General features: G+C 44.5%; 2 protein-coding genes and 1 long non-coding RNA gene across 4 annotated transcripts in view; 1 reads left to right on the top strand and 2 right to left on the bottom strand.

Moving 5' to 3' along the window:
- Positions 1-743: 743 nt before the first annotated feature.
- NGB (neuroglobin) lies at positions 744-13902 on the bottom strand. The gene is made up of 4 exons (XM_079972944.1): positions 13666-13902; positions 7203-7314; positions 4219-4338; positions 744-3524 (listed from the first exon to the last, which is right to left on the bottom strand). The coding sequence occupies exons 1-4, from the start codon at positions 13767-13769 to the stop codon at positions 3378-3380; spliced, it is 483 nt and encodes a 160-aa protein (XP_079829070.1). The 5' UTR covers positions 13770-13902; the 3' UTR covers positions 744-3377.
- Positions 10940-24577, top strand: LOC307214392. 2 transcript variants are annotated; one of them, XR_013838027.1, is made up of 4 exons: positions 10940-12276; positions 21985-22135; positions 23157-23307; positions 23837-24577. It is a non-coding gene; the product is annotated as an uncharacterized lncRNA (long non-coding RNA). The 2 variants fall into 2 exon arrangements; XR_013838028.1 differs by lacking the exon at positions 10940-12276 and having other exon boundaries at positions 21127-22135.
- Positions 23195-26160, bottom strand: part of POMT2 (protein O-mannosyltransferase 2) — a 46331-nt gene continuing 43365 nt past the window's right edge. Inside the window, exon 22 of the mRNA XM_079971995.1 lies at positions 23195-23238. Within this exon, the coding sequence (XP_079828121.1) occupies positions 23214-23238 (25 nt within the window). The 3' untranslated portion in view covers positions 23195-23213. The remainder of the gene's footprint in view (positions 23239-26160) is intronic.

Genomic DNA, 26160 nt, shown 5'->3' with positions numbered 1-26160 from the left:
AGGATCAAACACAAAGAACCATATAGTCCAACATCTTGTTCTTACCATGACTGAGTGCATGAGTTTCTTAAACAGGACATTCTCCCCACTCATGTTCCCCAACAACTAGTATTCAGAAGCATATTGTTTCCAATATTGAAGGTTGTACACAGTCATGGTGAGTAACCTGAATGAATTTGTCTAATCATGTTTCAAACCTAAGCAGGTTGGTTGCTATCACTACATCTTGTGATAGTGGATTCTGTGCTGTGTGGTGAACTTCCTTTTTTTCTGTCCTTAATCTCCCAGCGTTTTAGTTTCATTGGATGAAGTACTATGAAGCAGAAAACCTTCCCTTTCTCCACACCAAACATACACACGCTTCACCCCAATTCACCTTTCTTCTAAACTGAAAAGTCCCAAACATTGCAACCTTTAGTCATAGGGGACTTGCTTCATCAGCCCCTTGATCGTTTGAGCTCCCAATTTCTGCATCTTTTGCAGCTCTGCAAGGCAACCAGAACTATTTCGTATTGGTTCGACCACAGAATTTGTATAGCAGCTTTATGTATAGCATAAAATTTGCATAGCAGTCTTTCCAGAATTCACCTTATTCACAGCTGCCACACAGCTATCACACAGGACTGACATGTCTAAGAGAGTGTTGAGATTATACTCCTCTCACGCTGCTACTTTCCCAATTAAGTGAAATATAACAATTTTTACTTTCTAGGAGACCCACAACACCTCAAACAGGTATGAGATACAGCAACACCATGTTTTTTATTTATTTTGGAATGCAACAAAATATGGCACACACAAAACATGAAGAGAGCTGTGAAAAGCTTACAAAGGGCCCAGCTTTATATGCATGGGGTTGGGGTAAGCTATCCCCTTTCTCCTTGGCATTTAATTTTCTAGGTGCAGTAAATGTTTTTGTATGGGGAACCATTTCATAAGTCTACCCTCCCTGTCAGAGTCTGAAGCAGTGGAACCCAGAAATAGGCTTATTTCCTCCCCTGCTGCTTCAGAGAACTAGGCCTCAGTCACAATGGTTATAAGACTGGCTTGCAGTTATGTAACGTCATGGGACACACAATTGTTTAATACAAAGCTCTGCAAATAATTTCAAAAACCCTAGTTTGAGGATTCAGGTTCTCTTTTCTAGACAGCATGAAATCAGTGCATTTAAACACAGTTCTTACATTTGTGCAGGAGAAAGCATTTCTGATGACAAAAGAATGTGACCATGTCTGGGTCATTAATATTTGTTTTCTCAATTGCTACTTCCGTGAAGCAACTTTCTGTTTGCCTCTAGGAATTTTAAGTTTTATCCAGCTATTAGCACTCTCGCCACCACCATCATTCACAATAAGTTTAGGGTGAGGGATAAACAAAGGAATCTGATCTACTTCCACAAACCTAGAGCTGTTTGAAAGTGTCTTCCTGAGATTGGAGTATTTGAGCAGGGAGGAAGAAGGGATAAATTGTCAGAGGAACTAGAGCCTCTGTATCCTCCCCACCTGGGTTGTGAGTATACAAAATATGTCACTTCCAATACACCCAACCCAACCCAAAAATAAAAATAAAAATTGAGAAGGTCTGATCCCGCTAGGCTAGTGCTCAACACCAAGGAAAGAACTAGAATGAGAGGGGGGCTCATTGGCTCCACCTACAGTTAGGCCTCTCTTCTTTCTGCCCCAGGGGGCACCAGCCATCCCTGCTGGCATTGCCCCTTTTGTGCAGCTCTCAGCACATTTCAAAATAGCTGTCCCTAGGCTGCTTTGGAGTTTAAATAGAGAGACATGATGGAAAACTCAGAAAAAGAAATTGCTCACGAAACAGAAAAAGGCATGCAACTCCCGACAAACACTGCAACAAACTCAAACACATCTCTGAACTAAGCTTTGACACACTACGGGTTCCGCTCACACGTGAACCAAATTCACGATCGCGAGTGGGCAGTTGTTGGCACTTCGTATGGAAGCTCACATATCGTGGTCACAAGATATGACCAGGTGGGACTTGCATTTGGTCTGTTGATCATGCATACAGCACAAGCAAAAAAAAAATGGCTTCCCAGAGGCCCAGTAAATTGTTTGTCACTAGTTCTACTGGGACAGGGAGCTCCAGCCATAGGCCTAATTAGGGCTCCCAGGCCTTGACGGTTGGGCCTGCTAAGCTGTTTTAGGTGAACTTTAGCTACCTTTCATGGGCCCAATGTCAACCACTGGTCGTTCTCTACCAGTGGTGACAGTGGGACCATTCACATTGCCTAATCAGTTTTCCTAGGCCACCTATAAGATAGCAGATTAAGTGGAGGAATCACAACAACCCCTGTCAGTCATCAAGAAGGACTGTCCATACCAGGACAATGCACACACCCTCTGCCTCCTCTCAATACAACCAGACCACCCCTGGCCTACCTGAAGTTTTCCTAGGGGCCTTATCTGCACCTAGATTGAAAAACAAGGGGTGGGGAGTTTTAAATGTTCATCCACCACACCAAAAATTTTCTTTTCTAGGTTTCCTACTCCCCCCCACCCCCAAATGGGTACCAAAACAACCCCAAGAGCTAAGTTGCTTTCATTAAGATTCGGGCAAAGAGCAAAGGAGGATTCTGTCAAGCACCTGGAAGGCTATACCAGAAATGCCTGGGGAGGGGAGGCAGCAAAGCAGTTGCCCAGAAATGGATTTTATTCTACAGACTCTCCTTTGGCCAGAATCCAGGAAGAATTTTGGAAGCTTTCCCCAGGATAAAAGCCGCATCTGTCACTAATTTCACTACAAGATTTTATTTCCACATGCTCACGGAACTGGCAGCTGCTGCATTCCCACTGGCTTTCAAGTTCTAACTTGTGGCCAAGCATTTCAAAATCCAACCATCTAGCAGCTCAGGCATACAAACAGGAGCCTTACTGTAGAATTAACCCACTTTAAAAGGCAGGGGGAAGCTACACTGCTTGGATAATCCCAAGGAAATGCACACACTCCTGCTTAGCTTCACTGAAACAATCGCAGGCTCACAATCTCAAGGGGGGAGAGCTAGTACAATCATCCTTCTGTGCTAAGAATTCTTTGTAATTACTCTTCGAAAGGCAATGGGGAAATAAAGAGAATGATAGCATGCCTTTTGGAAGGAAAGCCGCTAGTTGCAGTTGGCATTTCAGCTTTTAATTCCGGCTTGGCTCTCTTTTGCCCCCTGCAAACAGATACGCGGAACTGCAACACTGAAATAGGGGGGCGTCATCACATTACCACAAGAAAGATGGGGAATGCAAGAGTAAAACGAGAAAGAGAGACAGAAATGTTGAGATTACTCTGAAATACACAGAGCTAGAAAGGCAAGCTTGCTTTCTCCTCGAAGCTGTTCCCACTCAAGCATCCTGGGTCCAGGTTTATTCCACTTTTCTGGGAACATCCCAGCCGCAGCTCATGGCTTTTACCACAATGCTGTACAGCTTGGTCCAGGCCTCACGCACATTCACATTGAAAGCGGGACCGTGGCATTTTTCCAGCATATACAGCAAGGATTCGCCCACAGCCTGCAAATCAAACAGGAGACAGCAGAATCAGCATTCAAAAAGAAGCAGCTCTTAAGGAAGGGGTGGGGGTGATTTTCTACTATCTAAAAAATGTAACTTTACTTTCAGAGTGATGGTGGAGGCACACGCCCTCCAGGTTCCAAGTAATCCTCTCAATTTGGCTCTTACTGGCGCTGTCAACCATTATTTATCCCCAGTTTGCCTAACAATAGACTACCTTGCTTTTTACTTCTCTGCCTCAGAAGAACTTGCAAGTTTTGTTTGGAGCTGGAGGCTGAGCTGAGTAATGGCTAATGAATTTTTCAGAAAGCTAATCTCATCCAGTCTGTAAATCTCCTCCAGGACTATCTCAACTGCAGACATTGTAGCTCTTATGTCACCCCAACTTTCCCTCTGCCATGCACCCCTCTCCTTCATCCACCCAGGTCTAAAACAGCTCAGAAGTCTGCTCACTTATTTTGTGACTTATTCAGACCATGTGACTCTCCCCTCTTCACACTCTCCACTGGTTTCCCATCCACTCTGGGATCCTGAGCAAGTTTTTTGTCCTCTCAAAACCCTTGTTCCTTCTCCTCAATCTCTACTGATTTCCCAACATGTCCCTTCCTGCAACACAAACCTGGAAAGCTGAGGGAAGAATTCAAAGCAAGCCAACAGTGCCACAGACACATCTCAAAACGAAAAGGCTCCTTACCGAAAAAGACTCCACCTTCACACCAACTGCCTGGTGTTTCTTACCCAGGTTGGCAAGGTATTCTTCCAGGCACTGCAAGTTCTCCAAATGAGTCACGGCTGCATCTATTACCAGCATTACCTACCAAGCAGACAGAAACGACAAACAGGACAATCTGGTACTCTAGAAGGCACTCTAAAAGCTTCTGAAAGGCTTGTTCTGGATATCTCCATAAGCCTAAGAGCTCGGGTCAAGATGAAAGGGCATGCTTGGAGAAAATCTGTATTTAAACACCATTTATATCTGTCTATTACACCAATCCTGCCATTTAGGGCCTCCAGCAAATGTTACAAAACCCTTATGCAGAAAGCATGTGTGTGCAAGGAAAAACCTGGAAACCAAACCCAAATCACCTGTGTGTTGATCTCCCATACACTTACCTCTTCTAGTAGTGTTTACACATGTTGAAAAGCTACAACAGCCAGTGTGGCCTGCCGAAACAGATTGACATGGTTGTCCATGCAGTTGTCATGCATGACACATCACAGTCATACATTATCTGGCAGATTGGTGCTACAAGAAACCTTACTATCCAATTTTAAATTCAACCCTTCTGGCTGCTCTGCCATTCATCCCACCTGCATGTTTTGATTTTGGCAGAGGGGAACCACAGCCATATAACTAAAGCTGATTTCCTTGGTAACAAGCCCCCTTGATATGAATGGGATTTACTTCCTAATAGGTGCGTGCCCATCGGTGATTTTGTAGCCAAATTCAATAGGGAAAGTCTACCACTGGCAATTAGCTATGATAGCTAAAAATGGAGCTTCCGTACCCAGAGAGACTATAGATCTGATTACCAATTAATGGAACAAGCAAGAAGGGATGGTTCTGCTGTGCCCTGCCTCTAAAAGTCCTTAAAGGCATCAGTTTTGGAGCAGATGAGGGTGAACTAACTGGTGTTTAATCCAGACAAAATAAAGGCAATGGGTAGTTGAGGGTTTGGTGTTAGAAGCGCTGGTGTTCTGTTTCTTTTGCACATAATTGCACTCCTTTAAAAGTCAGCCACAGCTTGGGAGTACTCCAAGACCCAGCCTGGCAACTGGATGATCTTGTGGATGGAAGTACCCTTTTTCAGCATGTGTGTCAGCTGCATCCTTCCCTTGAAAAGCCAGGAGTAGCCAGCTATTCATGCTGCGGTCACTTCCAGATTGGATTACTCTAATGTGCTCCATGTGGCTCAGCCTTTGTAGTTCATAAGCGTTGACTGGTCCCGAATGCAGCTGCCAGAATGTTTACAAGACCTGGCTTCAGTACAGCAACTACCAATTCATTTCTGGGCTCAATTCTAAGTGTTCGTTTCAACTTTTAAAGGCCCAATTGACCTGTTACTAGAGCATCTGGAGAATTCTTTCCACCCACATGCCTAACCTTTATGATCATCTACAGACCCTCCAAGTGTCCCTATTTTCCAGGGACAGTCCTGGATTTACAGAAGCTGTCTCAGTTTCTGATTTGATCCTGCTTTTCCTTAGGACATCCCTATTTTCATCAGAGAAATGTTGGAGGGTATGGATCTACTGAGGCTCTTGTTGGATGTCTCCTGGCCTACTTGAGTCTGAAGCCTGGCAGGGACAGGGCCTTTTCAGTGTTTGGATACAGACAGTTGAACACTCTGCCAAAAGAGGCTCACCTGGTCCCATGGCTGCTTGCTTTTCAACAAAGCAGCTAAGACTTTCCTTCTTCACCAGGCTTTTTAAAGATAGTGTTTTCTGAGGCTGATCTTTGACTGCTACTGGTTTCTGCACCAACGTCATCCTCTTATTTGCTTGTCCAACAGACTGTTTGTTTCAACTAAATTTTAGCTCATCTCTCCACAGTTTGTACTCTGCCACCCTATTTCGCAGAAAGGCAGGACAAAAATGCTGAAAAATAAATAAAACCTGACTAGCCATCCTTGGGGGTAGGGGAGAGCTAGACTAAACTTGTTCTCATTTAATCTGACAATCTAAACACCCTATCAAACCACCTCATTTATTTTATTTCTATATTTGTATTTCTTTCCTGACTTTCCAACAAAACATTGTCCAATGCAGCTAATGAAAAGAAAATTCATCAAAAGGGACAAAGTAAAACAAATTAAAAACATGTCATAATCAAACACCAAACACCAGGCATGCAGCAGAAAACATTCTATTAAAACCAGCCCACACCTAGATCAAAAGTCAGTCCGAAAATAAAGGTTACTTTTACCCCTGTAGGGTCCCTTCTCTCAATATTTTCTTAACACACCCTTGGGTTAAGCTCCTACTTGTCCTTCCTGCTTGCTCTGCTAAGCTAAATCTAATTATTTAAATGTGATTAAACTCATTCCTAATCTAATACAGTTAATAGATTTATATTAGTTTTTAAAATGCATTTTCTGCACGCAGAAAAGTAATCAGGATAGATTCATGCACACAACTTTCCACCCCAGGTAATTTTTTTACAGGTACCTCTTAGACAACAGTGGTCCTTCATGTCATACAAGTAGTTCAGATCATCAAAACACTAGGCACCAATTAATATTTCCCCATTCCCTGGCAGTGTAGAATAAATAATAGCTTGTTATAATTTTACTGACTTTGTGTTAAATGATACTTCTTGGTGAAGAGGATACACAAAAGGCTGTTGGGGCAGAGCAAGAGAGTTTTAGGTTGAAGCTGCATTTGTTGACTGCAGTTTTTATCCCTAACTTCCTCCAAGCATCTCAGGAAAACGTGCAAGGTCACCTGTATACCATTTGATCCCCTGTAAGGTAGGTCCATCTGAGAGAGAACAACTGGCCCAGATTTACTCAACAAGCTCCTTTCACCCCAAGAGCTTCATGGAAGAGTAGGGATTTGAACCCAGCCCTCCCAGACCCTAGCCAAACACGCTAAGCAGGATACCCCACTGCCACTTGCCAGCATAGCCTTTGCTATAGTTGAAGACAATTACCAGAAGGACTCCTTTACACCTCTCACCTTTCTAATGTGTTCCAGGAACTCAGGTGATGAGAGGCACTCCTGAGGAGTAGAGAACTTCCTGCAGTTGTACTGGAAAAGGGGCAAGAGGTCAGGGTCCAAATCAAAAAGCCTGAAAGACATCAACCCAACAATTATTTGGCCTCCATACAAATCGGGCAGACATCCCATCCCATCTCTCTTTCCCATCCTCATGGAACATCTTAGCTCCTGGGGAGGCCCAAGAAAGCAAGCCAGTCACAGGACAAGGCGGATGTCAGGGGAGGAAAGGATGTCTTCTTCCTCTCTTGTACAGCCTCCCCTCATGCCCAGCTTGCCTTCAGGGAAACAAACCAGGTACAACAGAGGACAAGGAGTGGTACTCAACTAGGTTTTATTCCAAAAGTAGACCTATTGAAATGAATAGGCTTTAGTAATATTCATTAATTCCAATAGGTATACACAGAGTAAAACTTAGTTGATTGCCACCTGGGCATTTTTCTTCTCTCGGTACAACTTCACCTGTCCCTTTACAATTGGTTTCTGGGAAAGAAAAATGGAGCCCCAGCACAACTCTCAGGCACTATCTCTGTTGTCTTTTCGGTGCCTGCTAAAAATGTTCCCCTATCAACAAACATTTCAAGTAGCAATCTTTCCCAATCTCCATCTGTACTGGACTTGTTTTAATCAAATTTTAAAATGCTTTAATTGTTTTATCACTACTTCCCAGTCATTTGAGGTCTCCCTGCAAGCACAGCCTGTCCAGGAAGGGAAGGCAATGCAAATGGAGGTCTGCCACCGCCCCTTTCCCCTTGCTCATCTCATGGTGCTCTTATGCTTGGAGTGGGACTGAAGCCAGTTTCTCAACTGAGTGTGTAGAAACGTCCCAGTCAAATATGTGTTGAAGAAATGGGGAAGGGTCCATTCATTCCTGGTATAAACAGCAATCTCCATTTATCGTGCTGTAGCATCACACTGCTAGATCATAGCAATAATAGGGGGTCGAAGGCGCTGTTTTAGAGAGGCAGAGACAGAAAGACACGCACAGAGAGAAAGATGTGTGAAGTGACAAAGACCTGGATAGCAAAATAAATATGAGAACATAATAAGCGTTTTGCAAGAGCACTGGAAGATCGCCAGCACCAAGCTTTTCTCTAGAAAAAAAGCTGAGTTTAGCACACACCATTTACTCCACCACAGGCGCTGTAAGTTACCACCCTTGCACAAAAGAGCATAAGATGCTTGCTACTGCAAGTGTTGAAAACATCCTCAGTTCTTCTCGTAGCAATGTCTTGTTTTGTTGTCTGTTTCCAAACTCCCTTCAGTACAATCTGTTCTGCCCTTCCACGCCCCCCACCAACATATACAGTCAAAATACCCACTAACCACAGTCTCTTAACACAACATTCAAAGGGTCTTCACCTCCAGACTGCATTGAGATTAGACTCTCCCTTCTTCATTCCTTGACACAGCCCAAAATCCACATCAGCTTTTCGTTGCCAGGTTGCATTTCACACATGCATGTCATCCCTGGTGCCCTTTCAACCCTGCCTGCCTCCCTAAGCGCATCTCTCTGGTAATTCACCTCCTAGATTGACAGGAACCCTTTTTTCTATTTATATGGTACACATCTCTCCTGACTAATAAGGATGAACGAGAATCTGTTGCAATATCGTTCCACATACAGGCCTGAATTCTGCCCTCTGCTATCCGCTGAACAATTTTATACAGTGATATAAAACATGTAATAGTATCTGAAAGAATGGTTTGCTCCATGCAGGAACTCAAAACTCACAATCCTTCAAAGTCAAGGTAATGCAAGAGACTGGTGTCGTCCATCAGACAGGGGCTATAAAGCAGTTTGCAGCAAAATAAAAAAATGCAACAAAGACTTCATAATACTACCTGGCAGCATGAGGAGAATACCGGCCTACCTCAACAACATTTACAACAATCAGTAGGGTAGGCCAGTATTCTCCGCATGCTGCAGAAGGGAGGCTGAGAGTTATGAAGTAAGTAAAGAGATGAGATTTGAACCAGAGCGTTCCTCTCTCAAACTCTTAGCAGCTACGCCACAGAATGTAGACAGTCCATTTAGGCCATCATAGACAATGGTCACTGGTAGGCTTGTGCTTTCTCACTTTATCTGTTTTTTAAACAAACAACAACACATCTATGCTCATTGCAGTTGTAACATCCTATTAATAACTTTGTGTCATGCACAAGGTAGCTCTGTCACTGACTCTAGATAATTATTGAATAATCTAAACAGCAGCCTCACTCCATATAATTTGCTTTCCTCTATGATGAAAAATGCCTATATTCCTAACCACAGCTTTCTGGATTTTAACTAGAGGATGGTTTGAATGCATAAGAGGGTGCATTTCTGACTGCTGACTTTCCACAGAAAGGAGTGTTTTCCAAAGGCTCTCTTAAAAACAAACACAAAGCCTATGTATGCAATGTTCGGCTAACCACCCCCTCTACATTTTTGTTGATACTCTCAACACACTTAAAGGGGTTAGTGAAGCAAGACATCTCTTTGGAGACACCAAGCCAACTCTTCCTCCACAAGTTTTGTTGTGTTACATATTCAATAGATAAACTAGCCTTAATAACGATTTCCATCATATTGCACAATACAGTATAGAATTGTCTGGAAGGGTTCTAATTTCCTGGTTCCTGCTGAAAATACAGGTGCTACAATGACCATTTCAGCAATTGCTGGAAAAGTTTGCTGATTTTAAATTACATACCTTAGTTAACAATTTTACATTTGAACTCTTGAAGAACCCATGTGAACACAATTCAGCCCTGCTAACCTGTCGCTTTCTCATTTGTCTACTCCTTCTGAAGCTTTGTGCATCCCTTCCAAACTTTTAAGCACCCTCTGAAAATTTTGTCTTCGTATTCATTGTGTGGGTCTTATTGCATTTGGCCCAGAGAAACAAAGTTGTGTGTTTATGAATTAACTGAATGGAGCAGTACTGCAGCTATTCAGTTTCCCATAAGGCATTTTTTACTGAGAAAACAATAATCATAGAATTGCAGAGTTGGAAGGGCCCCTAAGAGTCATCTAATCCAACCCCATGAAGGAATGTCTATATATTTTTTTCCTTTTTCTTCACCCTGTCCCCAAAAAGGCCACTTTGCATATCCCCCCCCCCCCAATGTTCTCCTCTTTCTTTCTTTATTTCTCTCTCTCTCTCACTAGTGTTTGTCACCCACCTCAGCCCTGAAACAATACCAAGTCCAAGTCATTGTGGAAAAGGCAAATGGTGACTTGACCAACACAGATCCTGCAGCCATTTGTAGTATCAGCGTGCGCGTGCGCGCACACACACACACACACACACACACACAAACCCTTAGTAGAAAAGAAAGAAGCTTTGCTTCCATTTCTCACTGCCAATAGTCAGCCCCACCCCTGAAAAATTACTAAAGAATAATTTATCTTCCCACAGGAGAAATCTCATAAACAGAGCAGAGAATTCCCAGAAGCTTTTTGCACACCACTTTAAAGGATACCTTACCTACATTGCATTGCCCATTTTATATTACCAGCTCCACCCATCCATATTCTACACAGGGAGCTGGAGTTGACTGTGTTGGACTCACTGGCAAAGGAAGAGAAGTGCGGGAGGAGCACACCATCCCCGACAGTGAAATACTGGTGGGGTGCCATCGCGGCTGCCCCCCTCCCCGTGCTGAGCACCACGCCCCCACCTGCTCCCCGCCCCCCCCCCCCAGTGCCGGAGCATGAAGCTCTGCCACTGGTTGGACTTTGATTCTTGGAAACTAAAACCTAACAGTCCTGAAGTCAGACAAAGCAAGTGGAATTTCAATGGACAGGCTGCCATCCACCACACACAAGCAGCAGATAAACAGTTCTGTTCTCTGTGTGGGAGAAGGGATCATAGCTCAGGGGTAGAGCATACTGAAGGCTGGAGGTTCAATTTATTATGTCTGCAATTAAAAAGAACAAAGGATCAGATAGGAGGTGATGTGAGAGACCTCTGCTCGAGATCCTGGACAGCCACTGCAAGTCACGTGTCGACAAGTACGTACACAAATGATCTGACCTTGTATGAAAGGCAGATCTAGGGGAGCACAACAGGTTTGGTCACACCAGGTGCGAAGCTTCTGGGGCACCGCAACTATGACATCTAACAGAAAGCGAGGGGACACCGGATTTTGGCATTGCAAAGGGCACCCCTGAAAATTGAGATTCCAAGATCTGTCACTTGTATAGGGCAGCTTCCTAGGTTCCAAATCCCATTCTTCACACTCCTCAGTCCATGTTGAGCAAGCCACGCTTACCTGCCTCGGTTTTCCTGTCTATACAATGGAAACTTAAAGAGTGGCTGGGAGCAGGTGGGTGAACATTGGCTGCAGAGCAGCCTCTGTACAAACCCCTCTGTGAATGGAGAAATAAAGTTTGTTGCTTGCTATAAAATCAAGCTCGGCCTTCCAGAGGCTCAAAGCCTTTGTCCCATCTGCGTCTCCCAGCTTTGTACTCCTCAGCTTCAGGGTTAATGGCAGGCACCCGGGCACTCAGCTGTTCTCTCGCATGCACCATTTCCTCTGCCCTGGGACTGATCCCGGAATGAATCAAGCCTCTCCCCAAGGGCCAGGCCTGGCCTTGGCTCCCGTGATTGCCATGTCACATGCAATCAGGAAGCCGCTCTGATACACCCTGCAGAGCTACTCCCTGATTGAGAGAAAACTCTCATCTCTGCCACAACTGCAAGAAGATATCAAAGGGAAGACTTAGAGCTCACACAACCTTCTTCCTGTGTTCTTGGTCTGTCTTTTTAAACAGCTTGCTGGCCTTTAATCCTCATGGAGTTTCATATGAAAATCACATCAATACTTGCACCCTTCGAACCCATAGAGGTGCTATGTTGCCCAAGCTTACGCCAAAGTAAGCCTTCGCAGGACTGCACAAGCTCTTTTCTCTGTCTGGACTCATCTAACGCTTCATTTTCTGAAATGAAAAAAGTCCTGCTGGAACTCAAGCCTGTCTAGGAGTCCCCTCTTTCTGTCCCAGAAGCCTTGCAGCACAAGCCTATATGTGTCTGGGACTTACATTCAGGTAAGCTCATACAGAATTGCCACCTTAACTATTCATCACATATTTACATGGGTTTGTTGTGACTGACTGGTGTTTATTAAAAGGCGCTCTGCACATGCTCGGTGGCACTTGTTACTTTGCATATTCTAGGAATACTCTAGGGAACTGAAAGCAAATATTAGCAACAAGCTCTAGCTCAAGTCAAGTCCTGGTGTCTCTGGGGGTAAAATGTAAGAAAGAGAAATTATTTAATTAACCTAATTCAATGCTGTTTTATTTATATTAAATCTAGACTTCAGTATCCTTTCTAAATAATATTAAATATTGTCTAGGCTTTTGTCTTCTATTTATTTTATTTTATACAGCTCATTCCCCTCCCCATATATGTATGTACTTTTGTTTGTGGTTTAAATTTTTATTTATACTGGGGCGGGGGGGGGGGGGGTTAGAGAAGATGGAGGCCTGTCTCCCTCATTAGAAACTGAAACCAGCCCTGCACTTCTGGGACAAGAAGAGCACCAGCACAGAGGTGTGTATGCGACCTGCATGTAGTCTCTTCTCAAGCCCAGGTACCAACATGAAACAGTGTTATATAAATGGTTTTTTAAAAAAAACAACAACCCCAAGCTAATTTAGAAAGAGAGGCACTTTACTTCACCTATTATTATACTTTGGCTGCACAGGAAAACACTTCCATGTTGGAAGCAAGTCTGTCACCTGTGTCATATATAAATCACCTGCAAATAACCAAGCAGGTCTACACTCGCATAACCAATACACGCGATCTGCCCGCTTCCCCGCCACCACTTCAGACTTCCCACCCCTGTGATGTGTGAAGCGGACCAAACCCCTGCTAGAAGGAGCTCGCTCCTTCCCAGTAGAGATTCACCACCAACAAAGCTAAGCATGGAGACTCTGGGAATATGGAGCGTAAAGATCGTGGCGGAGAAGGTGGAACAAAGTTTCTCACCGGAGTCTTTCAAGCTGTGAAACCAAGTTGGGTCAAGATGGTCTGCTTTGCAAAGTTACAGATAGGTAGCCGTGTTGGTCTGCCATAGTCAAAACAAAATAAAAAAATTCCTTCCAGTAGCACCTTAAAGACCAACTAGGTTAGTACTTGGTATGAGCTTTCGTGTATCTGAAGAAGTGTGCATGCACACGAAAGCTCATACCAAGTACTAACCTAGTTGGTCTTTAAGGTGCTACTGGAAGGAATTTTTTTATTTTGTTTTGCTTTGCAAAGGACCGTCTCCACTTTCCGGCGTCGTGGAGACACACCTGGCTCTTTGATTCTCCCGGGCAGATCCTCGATTCCCCCTTACAATCTTCCTCCTTTAAGGCATCTGGCCTCGCACGTGCTCCCTCCAAGCAAGCCCAGCCCAGCCTGCCCCTCTCCCTTCTCCCCCTTACCTGGTAAACAAGACCAAGCCGTGCTCGATGGGGCTGCTGTTCACTTTCTCCCAGCTCTCTCGGATCAGCTTCTGGTCCGCGCTGGAAAGTCCGTTGCTCTCCATTTTCCCGGAGAGGCGCAACTGGAGGCGCAGCGCCGCTTGGAGAGCAGGAGACGCAGCCGCCGCCGCCGCCCCCTCCCGGACGCGCGGCGAGGCAGCCTGTGCGCTCCGAGCAACAGGTGGCGGCCCGGATCCCGCGGCGATCCCAGGCTCGATCCGCTGGCCAGGCACTTCAGATCCCCCTTGCGCTCGAGACTCGCGCTCCCATGGCGGGATCGGTTGCGCCAGGCAGAAGCGCCGAGTCCGCGCCTTGGCTACTTACTCCTTAGGGCGCCGCGTGGTTAGCTTGAGGAAGATCCCCTCGCCTGGCCTGAAGAGGACTCCGAGTGCCCCAGGGGGACGCCATACCGTTGCTCGCAGCAGCCGCAGAGAGGGTGGGATCCTGCCTTCCTCAATCCCGGGTCTGATCTCCGAGGGCCAACTCTGGCCCCTCCTCGCCGCGGCAGCACCTTCCCAGCTCCCAGCAGGAAGATCAAGGCAAGAGGAGCTCTTAAAGGGGCAGCGCCCAACTCAGGCTCCGACGTTGCCAGCCTCCCACCTTTAAGTCAAGGGAATCCAGCTTTTCCCCCAGCCCCCACTCTGTGGTTTTAACAAGTCCGAAACACGTAAGTGAAGCTTCCTGCATCCCTGCCAAGAGAAGGCTCGAAGTCCTTCAGGAGTCTAAAGGGCATGTTCACAAGTTCAGCTTCCACTGGTGCAAGCATCCTAGTATTTTGATGCATGCTGCTATTTTTTAATCAAGGCTGCAGTCCAGCCCTGTTTACTCACAAGTATGTGGATAGGACAGCACTTCTCAGGCACGCATATTTCCGCACGGTGACAAACTACCCAGTATGTTGTGATCAATAAACTTTAATCTCTCTCCTGCAGTCAAAAAGGTACTGGAGATATTGCAGAAATATCTCCTTCCAATATTTTGGACAGAAAGATTTTGATATGCAAGTTGAAGAACTCCAAATGAAAAAGATGTCATCAAAACCTTGAACACTAGTCACACTTCAAAGCTGAACCTGATCCCCAAAAATCAAATTATTCTATGGATGTATGTAACCACAGCTGCCCGAATTCTGGGGAGGACAAAGTACCATCATTAGAAGTATGGCACCTTAAAATATTAGAATATATAGAACTTGCCAGCATGACAAATAGATTAAGAAATAAAGATGATAATTTAAAAGAGAACTGGATATTAAATATAGATTATATGGGAAAATATTACAGCAAGAAAATAACTGGCTGAAAAAAACAGGCTGACAAAAAGTACGCAGCAGTAGAGGTTATAACGTGGGATAATATAATGAAAACAACTTAGTAGAGTAAGAAAACACAGTTGAAAAGATAGCTGTTAAGAAACCAAGGAAAGAGTGGAAGGGGAGTAAAAGTCAAGGTGTCAGGGACTCAGCGGGAGCGCAGGGAGGAGAGGAGATGGAGAGCGAGGGGGAGCAATCCGAGGGCAGCGTAGGAGAAGATGACAGCAGCCCGATAGATTCCACGAGCCTCTCCAGCGAATCGGAAGATTCACAGAAGGGGGTGCCGATGGGCAGGGCAAGGGGCGACCCAAGGGGGACACCCCAGAAGCAAGGGGCCAGCGGGGACTCCCAGAGCAGCAGTTGGAAATCAGGACCAGCTTCCCCACCAGAGCGTAGTGGGGGGGAGGAGTCCCAGGTGTCAGAGCCCACATATGCACCACCAGCGAGAGAAGATGAGTCAGGGTTGACCACGCCTCCATCGGAGAGCGAGTTAACGGTCAAGAGGAAAGTTGCAGGCTGGGCGCGCGCGCCAAGTTCAAAGGTACAGGCGAGCAGCACAGAAGGTAGCCCGGATAGGGAACCAGGTCCTAAAGCCCGCCGGAAGGAGGGGCAAGAATCATCAGGGTCAGCGTCAGAGGAGTCCAGGAAGGATGAAACCCTAGCGGGCAGGAGGGCCCAGAGGAGAAAGGAACTTAGGAAGAGGTGGAGCAAGGCGAGAGTCTTAAACTGGTGTGGAAGGGGAGGAGACTCAGACGGGACTTCGCCGGTCTAAGGTCGAGACGTAGAGCTGCACGCTGCGGCTTTAAAATGGAAACTGAACCTCAATAAAGACTTTTGTACATAACTACAGCCTAGCGTTGGTCCTCTGTGAGCTGGGACCTGGAGGCAGCTCTGACACAAGGTTTATGAGAGTCAAATAAATTGGAGGAATACTGTTGCTACCCAGCAACCAGTATTGCCTCAGCACCTCTGAACACTAAAGCTTTTTTTAAAAAGATAATAATTCCCCTTCCAATGGCTAAAGAAAATCTTCTTTTTGTCCACGTAATCCATACATAATTATAAGGTGCTGATTTCCTGAATCAGGAGGGATGGGACTAGTTCAACTTTATGATTCTGAGCAGTGCTTTTTTTCTGGGAGGATGCAGGGGTACACATACCACGAAACAGTTTGTGAATCTAACGGGAGAAGAATGAATTTTGTTTTTTGAAAAATTAGTTTCTTCTCTAGCATGGCGAATCGTCAGTTCTGTTGCTACCCCAATGGCGGCATCATTTCCTGTCACGGTGTTTCCGTCTGAAAGCGAGCGTTTAATGTGTGAAGTAGGAATTGGAATCTAGCACAGTGATAGGTCAATTTTGTTGTTACCATCTCCAGTGGCGGCTTAATTTCCTTTCCCTGTGATTTTCTTGAGTCAAAATGAGACTACCCCTAAACATTTTTTTTAAAGGAAAAAAGCACTGATTCTATGCACTGACCTGTATATAGTGTTGCAGCATAGCCTGACACTTAACAGTGGGACAAATGGCTCCAATGTTTGGGGGCTAAAGAGAACAGTTTGTACAGCCTGGATTTGGCCATAGCCAGGGCATTGTTTCCTTCAAAGGAGAGGAATGCTGCATCGGAAAAATGGGGAAACACAACTAAGGTGATTCAGAATACATTATGCATCATATCTACTTTCCAGTTGGTTTACAGAAACCAGGAGTATAAAACAAATAGTACCATCTCATGCTAGGCAGGAGATCTCTTTGCTGTTGGCTAAAGAATTCTTTTTAAAAAAAATAATAATTGCAAATAGCTCTAACTGGAGAAAAATGCAACACATAAGTGAAGTGCCTAGCAACAGAACAAAGGCTTGAAACCAGTTCGCCCAGTACCCAGACTGCTTTTCCAAAGTATTAGACAATGCTTTTTTCAGTGTTGTCCACTCCCTCCAATATTTTCAACATAACATTTAAAGCTAAAGTTTCCTCAGGCTGCCGATCACTGCTAGCCAGCCTCTTACAGCTAATCCTCTGGATGCATGAACAGGACTTCAAACCTTCAAATTATTTAGCCTTGAGTAGGCCCAACAATACTACTGAATCATTTTTTAAATGCTTTTGCTGCTGGAATGAGAAGAGAAAAGCTTTCTCTTCTGCAGCCCCATTCTTCACCTGTTTTCACCTTCACCCCCAGGTCCATGCCTCCTCCTCCTTTTGGGCAACCCCCTCCTTGCACACAGCTCAACCCCAATGTAACCTCTTGCATCTTCCTCTTGCATCTTCCTTCTTCCACACATTGCAACTACCAGGCACCTTCCACCCAATTAGGAAGCCACCATCTCCAATCCTTCTGTACCCTTCCTTTCATCTTTACCCCGATTCTCTTTCTGCCTTTTCCCTTTTTTGCACCCCCCCCCCTTCTTTGGACCCACGTTCACCCCACCCCCTTTCCTTCCCCTTTTTTGAGAGTCCCCTTTGCACACAGACCAGTCACATTTCTGCGCCTCCTTTCCTCTCCTGTTCTGCAGTCCCCTTTGCACACCCACCCACTCCATGACAATACATGTTTAAGATGAACAGACTCTTCAGTGCAAGCCTGTCAGTTGCCTTGTTCAGTCACAGTTAAGTTCAGTTGATGAATGTTATACATATGTGGGTGGTGGTCTGCTTCTTCATAAAATTTCCACTCTAAATTACAACACCGAATCTAGAACTTCACATTGAAGTAAACACCAGGAGTAAAATGCATTGTGTGAGGGTACTATGGAACATTTGAGGTTCTGCATCCTTCATCTCTCTCATATGAGGTAGCTGAAGAATAATAATGATGATGATTCCTATCATTTTATTATTTATACCCACCCATGGGATGCGGGTGGTGCTGTGGTCTAAACCACAGAGCCTAGGGCTTGCTGATCAGAAGGTTGGTGGTTTGAATCCCCGCGACGGGGTGAGCTCCCATTGCTCGGTCCCTGCTCCTGCCAACCTAGCAGTTCAAAAGCACGTCAAAGTGCAAGTAGATCAATAGGTACCACTCCGGCGGGAAGGTAAACGGCTTTTCCATGCACTGCTCTGGTTTGCCAGAAGTGGCTTAATCATGCCAAATGACCCGGAAGCTGTCTGCGGATAAACGCTGGCTCCCTCGGCCAGTAAAGCAAGATGAGCACCGCAACCCCAGAGTCATCTGCTAATGGACCTAATGGTCAGGGGTCCCTTTACCCACCCATCTGGAATGGAAGCAGGAGAAATTTGAGTACAGCAAGGAGGAGGGGGCACAGACACATTCCCCTTTATTTTGCCCAATGCAACGCTTGCTCCTTCACAGCAGTGCAAATGCCCCTTCAACACCACTGACTTCCACCTGCCTCCACCCCAATTCCACACCATCTCCAGAATCCCCCCACCCCCATTCCTAGAGTCCTAAATGTGTCCTACCCAGCAGTGGAGCATACGCCTGCGCTGCCCAGGGTGGGCATGTTCCTGAGGGGCGTGGGGTGCTCCTGAGGGGGACAGAGCACAGAGGGTGCCCTCCCAGGCATGGGATAGCTGCTTGGGTGTACGGAGTGGCGTGCGCACCCTGCAGCCAGGGGCGAAGCAAGCCGATGGCGGACATTCGGCACGCTGCCAGCCCAATACTCCCAAGCCTCCCCCAGCTATCAAAATGAAGGGAGAAGTGGGATGCTGCCAGCAAAGCGGCGCAGCTCCCCCCTTCCCCTGAAGGCTTGGGGTTGGCTTGAGAGTTGCGGGCGGGTGGTGTGCCAAATGTCACCCCCTCCGCGATGACACCTGGGATGGACCACCCCCACCTTCCTCCGCCTCTGGTCCTTTCCCTGGCTTTTTTCTGGCCCACGTAAGACCACTGGATAGTTAGCCTTGGTGAAGACTTGACGTTTTCATCTCAAAAAAAGTTTTTGAGTTTTTATTGAAATGAGGCTGCATTTTAATGTTGTATTTTAATCTTGTTTTTAAAGTTGTATTTCAATCAATTGTTTTATATCTGGTGTTAGCCGCCCTGAGCCTGGTCTTGGCTGGGGAGGGCGGGGTATAAATAATTGTTGTTATTATTATTATTATTATTATTATTATTATTATTATTATTATTATTATTTATTATTATTATTACCTTCTACACTATCTTCTATATTCTCTTTCATTCCTCCAAATGCCACCTTTACACCCAGCCATCTCCAACTTTCTCTTCCCCAATTCCTCCTTTCTTTTCCCTATAGTTACCAGCAGACTAAAGCTGTCACACACAAGACCCTTCTCATCCCCATCCCCATAAATACATTCCCTCCAGTCATTCACTACAGGCAATATTCCTCTCCTTCTTCCCCTGCCTTTAGAACCTTGGGAAACAGCCAATGAAAGCCATGCGATGGGAGACGAGTGCAAGTATAGTACATATGGTACAGAGACGTATTTGGAGCCCACATGGCCTAATGCTGTTGCAAGAGTGACCCTCTTTTACGAGACAGTTGCTTTGTTCTCTGGGTGAGAGGAACAACACGTACTGCCAATGTAGTAGTAACGTCTTTTTTAAAAAAAAGATGCCTCCCTTACCATGACATCCCCCAGCCCCTCCAGGGCTGGCTAAACTAGTGGACTGTTTTGTGTTTTATTTTATGGGTCTGATTTTATGTTCTATTTGCTTTTCCTTAAACAAACCTCCCTTCATTGTTTAAGATTGCTGTTTTGCCCCAAGTTATGAAAAAGCCTCAGGTTTGCCAGTGGATCTTATGACTGCTTGCTTATGACACCCATGGGCTATAACATTCCTAAGAGGCGAACACTGAAGTTGGAAAGGAATCCTGTATTAAACTTTTTTTTTTTTTTTAATGGATGAACAGACATCATATTAGTTTTGGACTCTGCTTGTGTGTTCCCTTGCCTTTCTTCTACATGAAAGAGAGGTAGCAGCAAACCGAAGGTGAAGCATTGTGTTTAGAAAACTCAGGCACTGATTCTTTTAAAGCTGGAGCCACAGCCTTCTTAAGCATACACGACGCTGGGGTGCAAAGATCTGCCCGATGCCCCTAGGTGATCTGTACACTCCTATTCATCGGGTTTTGTTGCTGCCGTTGGTGCACGGCAAATCCCGTCCGGAGATGTTTCCTCTCCTGCCGCTTGCATTCCCTGTCTTTCTGCGCTGGCACCCCACATTGGGCGGCACTAGGAGCATGCGCCGACAGCGGAAAAGCCAGCAAAGGAACCCGCAGCTTGGTGCATGCAACAGGATGCGTCGCGCAGTGCCCACAACGTTATACGGCGCTCCGGGCGTGACCGAAACAGTTGGCCACCATGCAGCTGGGGCAAGAGCTGACAGCCCGCAGTGCTCCGACGGGCTCTGCTCCACTCAGCTGTCGGAGGCTCTTCCCTGGACTCCAGCACTCAGCCCCGGACTCTAGGCCTGGCGCCCCTGAGAGCCCGGCACCCCTAGCACCAAGGGTTAAGAAGGCCCTGGCTGGAGCAGCCTCACAGCTTAAGGTCCTGATCCATTAGCACGACCACACACCTGTAGACATGGGTGTAGCCAGGGGGGAGGGGCAGCTGCCCCCCTAAATCAATAAACCTCAATACATAACTGAGGTTCTGCCCCCTCCCCCAAACAAAAATCCTGGCTATGCCCATGCCTGTAGAGTTAAGGTTCAGAACTGGTTATGACTGAATAAGCCCAGCAAGCAACTCTGGACACAGCATTATTATCTAGGTCATTATATTGTTTTTTAAAAGCTTATGGGCTTGAGAGAAGGGCATGTATCAGATTTCCATTTAGGTAAAATTCATTGTGTAGTGAATTTTAATTGCTATGGGAGAGGATTTATGTCTCAAAAAGTGGGCCAAAAATATAGAATAAAATAAATAAATCCCAGTGCAATCATTGTGTGGGTACTCTACATGCCTGGAAGATATAAATGGGAACATTACAACACATTTAATTTAAGGCAAACAGAACCCATTGTACAAGGCAAAGCAAGCATTTAATAATGGCTTTTAAACTACATCAAATCTATTCAAAGCTCTCAGCTTCTATCATTAAGATTAAGTGAAAGCTCTTACTTTAAAATGTTCTGTTGCTCCAGGCACCAGGGATGCAGCTTTAGAAAGAGGAAGCAATGAGGCAAAAATATTTAAACAAAAAGAAAGACTGGAAAAAATTCAGAGAAAGAGAATCATATTTGCAAAAGTTATGTTAAAGATCTTGCAAACTCCTGCATGGAAGTGTATTGGTTTTACCAAGACAAATGTGCCATTTTAAAACCTAGTTGCATCAGAGTTTACATTATTCTCAGTTGATACAGACCAAAAAATTCTTGAGCCTGCCCACATCAAATGTATATGAAAAGGTGCAGTTACAGAAACCACATGGCATTCTTTGCCAACTTGGTCCCCTATAGATTTTTTCGGACTACAACTCTCATTGTTCCAAGGCAGGTCACCTGTGCTAGCCGAGACTGATGGGAGTTGTAGTCAAAACATCTGGAGGGCACCAGGTTGGGGAAGGCTGAAACAAGGAATTTGGTTAGCTGTTTGAACAACCCATCCACTAATGCCATTACATATTTATTAGAGTAAGACCATTTTGTTTTTCCATTGGGTTTTCCATTAAGTTTTGTATTCTAACCTGTTTTAATTGGCCAGCTTGGTGCTGCTTCAGTTTAACATTTAATTGTTGCTTGTTTTATTGTATCTCGTAGGATGTTAGCTACCTTGAGCACTCCTTTGTTAAATGAAAAGGTGGTCTGTCTGTCTGTCTGTCGTTACTTCTCTTTCTTTGCATTGTCAGATTTCAGAGCCATTCTCAGTTCCAAGAACCAAGGTAGTCAACTATTGGCTACTCTCTCTCTCAAATCAGATTATTTTAAAGGGCTGTTTATTTAGACTGTGTACACATTAGCAGCTTAAAACACAGCTAGGTTGTTATTTTTCTCAGTTCAGATTGAATTTGGCTTAGGGGGAAACGTATAAAAAACCCAGAGTTTTTCATACGAAACATCAGGATAGGTATGGATTGTGACTAACATTGCTTCTCCAACCACTGGTGGGAGCAAGCTGGATGCAGAGTAAACAGGACTGTGCACACAGCCTTATTCAAACTTCTGTACCACGGCACCTTCCCAAGGGCTCAAGGTGGGTAATTCAGAAATAAAACAGAACAGAATCAGTAAGCACAAAATATCCACTTAGGCTTCCTAATTATAATGGAAGTTGGAATGCATTCTGAAGGCAGCATGTTCCCATTTCATATGCAAATAGAAGCTTGACCCCATATATATTTACAAGAGGGTCAACAACCTCTCAAGTTATCTAGTGAAGCACAGTGCTTTAGTATCAAAAATGACATTCTGAGTGGAAAATTTCATACAGAGTAAGAGCAACCAGTCGGTAGAGCATGAGACTCTTAATCTCAGGGTCAAGAGTTTGAGCTCCACGTTGGGCAAAAGATTCCTGTGTTTGTATGTACTTTTGTAACCCAGAAACCATTATTAAAAGCCATTTAACACCTCTCTCTCTCTCTCTCTCTCTCTCTCTCTCTCTATATATATATATATATATATATTTACACTCTCTCACACACAAGATTCCTGCAATGAAGGAAGTGGGACTTGAGGACCCTTGTAGTGTGCCTTGAATTGTGAATGGAGCACAAACATTTAAATGGCTCCATTTCCCTACAGCAAAACTATTATTTTCATTACAAGCCAGCAGCTGGCTTTGAAAAGCTTTGATCTCTATTATTTACAAACAGGAAATGAGAAGCTCCAACAGATATCCACATCATTTACGATTGTATCCAGAGTCTGGGATCAGGTCAGTAGCTCAAATGGCCACCTAGAGAAATTTTAGGTTTTTAATTCAAAACCTAACAGCTGAGGCACTTCTTACTGCACAAGGGACTTTATAATTGGTTCCCATAACAGCCCTGTGAAATAGGATTGGTACTAAGTGAGGAAGGCACCTACAAACCTCTTGCATACTGTGGCAGATTCACACATTCCCTCTCTCTCTTTACAAAAAAAAAATTATGTTCAAATTTAAATGACAAAATATACTCTTGGCACCATCACTTGCAAATACTGTAGTGCATACATATTTCAAGGGCTCAATTTCTCAACAGTAAACAAATCAACTGATCCAATTTTCTTTTCAGGAACATCTCACCAGAATATGTTGTGTCATTCCTATGTGCTCTAGTTGCAGATGTCATTCACATTTGGGCAGAGTATTGAGAGCTGGGAAAAACACTGAGATAACGTCAATGTCCCTCCACTCAAAACAGATTGCATCTTGGAAGAGATGAGGTGGGTGAGAGGAGTGTTATAACTATTTGTATCCATGCCTGGGGCAGACTTCAGTTCCCCTACTCCCCAAAGTGGCAAAAGTTATGGACAGTTGAGCGTCTTAAGGCACAAAATGAAAGTTCTCATTGCTCAGATGGACTGCTCCTGTTTGATACTGTTGTGGAGGCACCCCATTGGCTACTGCAGTCTCATATCTGGTCTCCAATTTCTCCTCTGACAGTGTTATTTATTGGCTCAATGTGCTTTGCTGTGCTAGGTTGCAGGGGAAAGGGTCGGTGAGAAGCTACAAGACTAAGAACAAGAAGGTATCTGGATTTTCCTCTTCCGCCTGAAAAGGGGACAGATTTATTTCATACACCTGAGAGCAGGGGAAAGGAACATAACCTTATGAAAATAAATGGCAACATATTATGTGATTTCCAATGGCCATTTTGTGTCCCTCTCCAAGCTGGGTCTAGGGTAGATACTACAGAGTCTCACCTCCCTTGGGGTGTCCAGTCTTTTATCATTCTTCTGTCCTTCTCTTAAGGCCTACAATGAGAGTATGCCCTACACAGGATGTGAAGCACAAAATGGCCTATAATAAAAGTTCTCTGATCTCTTTGATGGACAATTCACCTTCAAGACCATAAGCAGAGACGATCAAACAAACCTCCTGCAAATGGCATTGGCTCAAGTCGGCATCTTCCTCCCTCTCAAAGATTGCCAGCCCCTAAGCATTTGTAGATTTCCAGGTCACACCTTGTAGATCCTGGCGAGTGGCAAGCGTACACCACCACCTGAACCACCCACATCAGAATACTTTACAGTGTGAAATTACAAATTACCGGGGTATTAAATTAAAATCCTTCGTGCAGAACGGCAGCTTTACAAATCTGATCAAGCTTAATTTCTAAGGGTTTCATCTATTTTCTATCTGCTTTGTGTTCATTTTTGGGGGGTTGCCAAATGCAAAGTTAAGGAGGCATGGTCTGCAAATAGATTAGAAGCTGGTCAAGGTATGTGTGAACCTCGCAAGACATCCTTGGACCAGGCACAGATCAGTGCAGCTGCAGGATGTTGGAGCTGGCATAGTCTCTCATCCTCACAGGATACATGCCAGAAGCAGCCAAATCCAAAGCAGCACCTTATCCTCTGCAAGTGCCAAGCAAGGTGCCACTGTTTCAGACTTGGCAGTTATTCCATGCAAAGTGGCAGTGTGTTGGCTGGGTAGGCACATCCTCAAGTTGGAGGAGAAGGGGGCGGGGTGGCTAGGGACACAAAGCATCAGGGAAGAGGAACTCTTGCAAACAAACATTAATACAAAAGCAGTCTTGATATTTATAGACGCGGAGAAGGCCTTTGATAATATCTCCTGGAAGTTTATGAAGAAAAATTTGGAAGGAATGGGAGTGGGGCGGGGGTTTTATAATGGGATAGAGGCAATTTATTTAGAGCAAAAGGCAAAACTGATAGTCAACAATGTGGTGACAGAAGAGTTTAGAATTGAAAAAGGAACACGACAAGGTTGCCCTATATCCCCTTTGTTATTTATATCGGTCCTAGAAGTGCTCTTGAATATGATCAGAGGAGACCGGTTGGTGGAAGGTATCCAGGTCGGAGCGAAACAATATAAACTGAAAGCATTTGCAGATGGCCTAGTTTTGACCCTACAGGAGCCAGAGCCTAGTACTAAAAGGGTATTACAACTGATTTATGAGTTTGGTCGAGTGGCGGGATTTAAACTTAATAAGCAAAAAACCAAGGTTTTAGAAAAAAATTTGACTTCTTCAGAATCAGAAAGGTTTCAGAAAGAGACAGAATTAAATGTGGTTTAAAAAGTGAGATACCTAGGGGTAAATATAACAGCGAAGAACAGGAACTTATTTAAAGACAATTATGAAAAATGTTGGTCTGAAATTAAAAGAGATTTAGATGCTTGGTCAAGATTGAAACTTTCCTTGACAGGACGTATTGCTGCTATTAAGATGAATGTATTGCCAAAAATGTTATTTTTGTTTCAAACTTTGCAGATTGTGGACAAAATGGAGTGTTTTGGGAGGTGGCAGAGAGACATTTCAAGATTTGTCTGGCAGGGCAAAAAGCCCAGAATCAAGTTTAAGATATTAACTGACGCTAAAGAAAGAGGGGGATTTGCCCTGCCAGACCTAAAGTTGTATTATGAATCAGCAGCTTTCTGCTGGTTGAAAGACTGGCTACTTCTTGAGAACACTGATGTTTTAGATTTGGAAGGATTCAACAATGCATTTGGGTGGCATGCATATCTGTGGTATGACAAAGCTAAAATACATAAGAATTTCAAGAACCATGTTGTCAGGAAAGCAATATTTAATGTCTGGTTGAAATATAAAGACTTATTGGAAAACAAGACCCCAAGGTGGTTATCACCAATGGAGGCTAAGGCCCTGAAAAAACTCAATATGGAGGCCAAATGGCCGAAATATTGGGAAATAATAGAAAAAGATGGAGATAACTGGAGGTTGCAGAGTATGGAGAAAATAAAAGATAAAGTGCGAGATTGGCTACATTATGCTCAGATTAAAGAAGTTTTTAAGTTAGATAAAAAAATAGGATTCCAGGTGGAAAAATCAAAGTTAGAGACAGAACTGTTAGAACCCAGCTCTAAGATACTTTCAAGAATGTATAACTTGCTGTTAAAATGGAATACACAGGATGAAACGGTTAAATCGGCCATGATAAAATGGGCACAGGACATAGGGTACAACATTATGTTTGCTGACTGGGAAAAGTTATGGACCACAGGTCTGAGATTTACGGCATGTAATGCCTTGAAAGAAAACATTATGAAAATGATATACAGGTGGTACATGACTCCAGTCAAGCTTGCAAAGA

Source organism: Podarcis cretensis (assembly GCF_951804945.1).
Source record: "Podarcis cretensis genome assembly, chromosome: 1".
NCBI lineage: Eukaryota > Metazoa > Chordata > Lepidosauria > Squamata > Lacertidae > Podarcis > Podarcis cretensis.
The sequence above is the reverse complement of the archived record's forward strand: the minus strand, read 5'-3'. Positions and strand labels throughout refer to the sequence as shown.

What these genes read in the sequence shown, in the direction of transcription:
- NGB (XM_079972944.1), bottom strand. Translation starts at nt 13,769, where the DNA reads ATGGAGAGCAACGGACTTTCCAGCGCGGACCAGAAGCTGATCCGAGAG. An exon ending in TCCTGGAACACATTAGAAAG is followed by an intron (nt 4,339 to 7,202) that starts GTGAGAGGTGTA and finishes TCTGCTTGGTAG; the next exon opens with GTAATGCTGGTAATAGATGC. An exon ending in TGAAGGTGGAGTCTTTTTCG is followed by an intron (nt 3,525 to 4,218) that starts GTAAGGAGCCTT and finishes TTTGATTTGCAG; the next exon opens with GCTGTGGGCGAATCCTTGCT.